We start from the raw sequence: 4,564 nt of genomic DNA, 5'->3' as shown, positions 1-4,564 counted from the left end.
GATTCTGCTGGCATAAGATCTGGTTTACCCTGCCAACAGCAACCACCCTCATCCATTCCTCCTTCCTTCCTTCTCCTTTCCCCTGGCTGCTCGATGAGGGAGAGAGGGAGAACCCTCTAGCTCAACTCATTTTTTTTACGTGCATGTGTGTTGTCGGTGATTAGAGCATTTGTTAGTTTGCGTGCAAATATATCCACCCTGCGTGCCCAGATATGAGCATGTGGGCTCCTGATTACACCGTCCACCACAGAGACAGAGACATCCACCAGGGTTTGACATTGGAATGTTTAAAAAAATGCATTTATTAATACTGACTTACAATATACAAAATTCAATTACATTATAAAAGTGAACAATCACACACGTGGCATCAAGTGGTCATCACACATTTACAAATAATTCATTTTGTGGAAGTGTAAATGACGTGGATGGACTGTTAAATATCTCTGTATCATCTATATTTATTTATAAATTTACTAATTTTTCGGCTAGTAAACAGGCCCTGTGTGTCTTTTGTATGTCAGCGCTGGTCCATGTTGGCTCAGTCTGGTGTCTTCTGTGAAGGAGCTGCACTGTGCCATGGCGACACCAGTCACCTGTTACCTGTCAAGAAAGATTCACACAGGGAAAAGACATTCAGAGATTGCATGTGGGTGCCAATGTGTGTTTGTGTGTGTGTGTGTGTGTGTGTGTGTGTGTGTGTGTGTGTGTTCGTGTATGTATGATTTCACAGTGGGAAGGCAGTACCTCTTGGCCCAAACATCTTCAGGTAGCAGTGTGAGCAGTATGGCTTCTCATCATACTGAAACACAGTAAGCAGGACATGTTTATTGCATCTTCCGACACATTCATTCAATCATTCTTATGCTATTTTCCTTATATTTTTCCTCAGTCATTGTCCTCATATACCTCAGCATGTTGTCCAGCTGTGAGTTGTCTGTTGCACTTTTGGCACTTGAGACAAAGAGGGTGGTAGTCCCTCCCTAAGGACCTCTTCTTCTCACCTGCAGCAAAGAAAATGAGGACATATGTGGGATGGTGTTTTTTTAGCTGCCACCAGCAGCTCTGTAGCGCACTCCATTGTGGTATGGTCAGCCTACAAAAATTTCCCCACCCTTGGCGGCCACAGTTTTTCCCCAGGAGGTTGATATTTAGCATGGAGGTCAAGTGTGTGTGGGTGTGTGTGAAGGTGTATATTTCTGTTCATGCCAATTGGCTAAACAGGATGGAGGCAATGGGAGTGGCCTACGTCATAAAGGCCCAGAACTTCCACATGGAACCACAGACATGTCCAAGATTTTGTGGAAAGATTGGTCATGAGCCAAAGAACAGCTGATTAACTGTTCGTGCCAACTGGCAAAGAAGGGCAATGCATGGATGCATGTGGCATATGTGGTCGCAGCTATTGTGAACTTGTACTTGTTTATGGATATTTCACAAGCTGCAACCCTCAGCCCTGGAAAATGAAGCCAACAGGTCACCCACTAGCTCACCTGGTAGAGCAGGTGCTCCGTGTACAAAGGCCGTGTCCTTGCCACAGCAGCCGCAGGCTTGATTCCAACCCATGGCCCTTTGCTTCATGTCATCCCCCCTTATGTCTCCCCCTTTCATACTATATCTGTCCTATCAAATGAAGGCAAATAGCCTAAAAAATCTATATCTTAAAAAAATGAAGCCAGTGCTGAACTGCCACAAACTGCAATTCCTTGAGTGGCCACTTGAGGCAGGCTCTCGAAACGTGTCAATCCCCATAGACCCCCATGTTAAAATGCCCAGCTTTACAGCAAATATAAACATGTTAAAAAACGGGTTTTGGGTTTTCATGGCTGATTTCAGCGTTCTGGACAACTGTACGGTAGGTAAATATTTATATAACTCACTTGTTTACATTTCATAAAGGCTTAAAATGATGTAAATTTAAGAGCTTGAGCGACAGGCTAATTGCGAGGTGTCACTTCTGGCTCCAAAACACCAAGATGGCAACTGCTGAAACGCAGAACCCGAGGCTTCAAAATGGTAGTCCACAAATCAATGGCTGGCGTCACGATAGCTATGTCCATAATTTTATACAGTCTATTATAGCCTATTTCACAATAAGTCAGAGGAATTTTGCCTTGGCACACATAAATTCACAAGGAGTGAGATTCAAGTGTCTGGTTCAGAATATAGACTGCTACTCTCATCAGTTCACTGAACCAGGGGGTGTAGTGGTGGAGGAAATGAGCTAAGTAGGCCAGGTCACATCAGAGAATTTGAACTTAGCTGGCATGCGAATAAAAAAGTAAAAAAATTACTAGCTATGAAGCAAGAGCAACCAGAACAACAACAATAGACTAGAAACAGTTGCTTTAGGAGCTGTGCTTTTAATAGGGAGATCTGAGTGTGAGAGGGGACTCAACTAAAAGAGACAGAAGGTGAGGAGGAAACCCAGAGAGCAGCGTGCAAGCTCGTTTGGCTAGACCCACATCCTGTTGTTATCATGGATACGTGTGCGTACATTTGTGTGTGTGTGTGTGTATGTAGTGTGTGTGCGTGTGTTTGAAAAGAGAATGAGAAAGCCAGACAGAAAGGCCTTCTTTTTGTCCTCCGACCAGAGAATAGAGCCAGACATATCGGCAAATAGACCTCCAAAACCTGTGTAGCACATATCTGAATAAATATCAAAGCCCCTTTTTCAAAGCAGATAGGCCCATATTAACTTGTCATAGAGGGAAAAGCACAGGTGTAACAAATAATGTTAACAATGTCTCTGTTCCAGTCAGCATAATAACAGGGTCCTAATATTGATACATCTAAATGGAATGCAGCCATCGTTAACATTATTAGCTGCACCTGTGTTTGGCAGGTTAAAAGGTTTATTATTAATATTATGAGAACATTTTCACGTTTATTACTTTTTTTTTTATCCCATTTACCTTGTTACTTTTGTGATCTTTAAAATATATATATATTATCATTACAACCAGAACATTCTCATTAACACTTTTTCCTGTTCAAATGAAACAAGTAAATGTAAGACACTGAGAGACAGACAGAGAAATCAGGGTAACAAGGCCAGAGAAAAAAATGCCAGACAGACAGAGGAAGACAGACATATTGAGTAAAAAATTAAAGAGGTCACACTCACCAAAGTAGACGGGCTTCCCACAGATTGGACAGTAGCCTACCATGATGGTATATAATTATTTAACGTACAGTGTGGTTGCACTTTGAGCTGGCGTTGTGAGAAAATATATGCCGCGAGAGCATATGTGAGCATATGTGTGTGAACTGAAATTTGACAGGAAAACCGTTAAACTGCAGATATGTCGGCGTCTTGTGAAGTCAAAACCAGGATGTGGTGAGTGAGACGTCACAGGAAGAGAAAGATGTGATTTGAAAAGCCATATATTATCGGAGGAGAAAAAAAAAAGGGGGACAGGCAGCATCTCTAATCACATCTTTTCATTATGATAACAGATTTAAGGCCCGTAAATAGGCATCATTTTGTGGACGGTTGTATATATGTTTATACAAACGCTTTGGGTACACAGCCATGACTCTGTAGAAAGAGACAGAAAGAGGGAGAGAGAATGAAAGAGGGGTGAGGAGAGAAGGGACAAAACAGCTGTCACCAGCTCAAGTTCCCAGCTATCTTCTCTCCTTTCCTGCTGTTTTCACCCTCTTTTCTAGATTAAAAACAAGTTGAGCCTCTGAATTGAGAAGAGAAACCTGACACTTGTGCCTTTCTTTCCTTCTTTCTGTCGATCCTCTTTCTCTCTCTCTCTTTCCCTGTCACATACACATGCACGCCCCCGCTCACTGACTCACACAGACACACACCATACACCCCTTTATACTCCCCCATACACACACACCAAAAGGCTGTACTTCTCCTCAATGACATCACATAAAGAGGCTTCAGCCAAAGAGCAGAGGGAGAGGCAGGGTGAGGTTGGGTTGGTTTGAGGGAGAGAGGGGGAGGTGTGTGTGTATCCGTGTATGTGTGTGTGTGTAGGCAGTTATCCCCTCGGGATAGGTGATGGAAGTAGACCTGGGAAGGGACAGGGGTGAGGAGAGATGAGCGAGACAAGGATGGAGACAGTAGCCGGCCTCAGCTCATCAGGGACAAAGAAGATGAACTCTGATGAACTTTGCAGAGCAGAACGGGGTCGCTGGAGTCACTGTGGAGGACAGGCAAACGTCTGTGTGGTTCGATCCCTATCACTGTCAATGGGACTTGTTTCTTGCTTATGAATTACCCAAAGAGACGTAGGCTACAACTGCATGATAGCAGGCAGGAAAATACAGTGGTGGAAGAAGTATTCAGATCTTTTACTTGAGTAAAAGTATCAATACTTCAAGGTAGAATGACACCATTACAAATAAAACTCTGGTATAGCAAATTTTAGTAAAACTTTGTAAGTATCAGCAGAAAAATGCCCTCAAAGAACATGAGTCCTATGCTCAGTACTTTCCAAACATATGCATTTTATGATTTAAAACACAATACAAACAGCCTCTGCACTGACGAGTAGCGTGTCTGGGCACAAGCGTGCATTTGAACTCTGCTTGAGTGAAGCTC

The 4,564-nt window shown here is 43.0% G+C and overlaps 1 protein-coding gene across 1 annotated transcript; it reads right to left on the bottom strand.

The window, feature by feature from the left end:
• Positions 1 to 271: 271 nt before the first annotated feature.
• On the bottom strand, positions 272 to 3,323 carry LOC117255923 (cysteine-rich protein 1). Its single transcript, XM_033625176.2, has 4 exons — positions 3,128 to 3,323; positions 910 to 1,004; positions 748 to 802; positions 272 to 603 (listed from the first exon to the last, which is right to left on the bottom strand). Exons 1-4 carry the CDS (start codon positions 3,168 to 3,170, stop codon positions 593 to 595), a joined length of 204 nt encoding a protein of 67 aa, XP_033481067.1. The 5' UTR covers positions 3,171 to 3,323; the 3' UTR covers positions 272 to 592.
• Between the last annotated feature and the right edge of the window lie 1,241 nt (positions 3,324 to 4,564).

This window comes from Epinephelus lanceolatus, chromosome 3 (genome assembly GCF_041903045.1).
Source record: "Epinephelus lanceolatus isolate andai-2023 chromosome 3, ASM4190304v1, whole genome shotgun sequence".
NCBI lineage: Eukaryota > Metazoa > Chordata > Actinopteri > Perciformes > Serranidae > Epinephelus > Epinephelus lanceolatus.
Note: the sequence above shows the minus strand (reverse complement) of the source record. Positions and strands in the feature narration are given on the sequence as shown.

What these genes read in the sequence shown, in the direction of transcription:
- LOC117255923 (XM_033625176.2), bottom strand. Translation starts at nt 3,170, where the DNA reads ATGGTAGGCTACTGTCCAATCTGTGGGAAGCCCGTCTACTTTG. An exon ending in TGGGAAGCCCGTCTACTTTG is followed by an intron (nt 1,005 to 3,127) that starts GTGAGTGTGACC and finishes TCTTTGCTGCAG; the next exon opens with GTGAGAAGAAGAGGTCCTTA. An exon ending in CAGCTGGACAACATGCTGAG is followed by an intron (nt 803 to 909) that starts GTATATGAGGAC and finishes ACTGTGTTTCAG; the next exon opens with TATGATGAGAAGCCATACTG.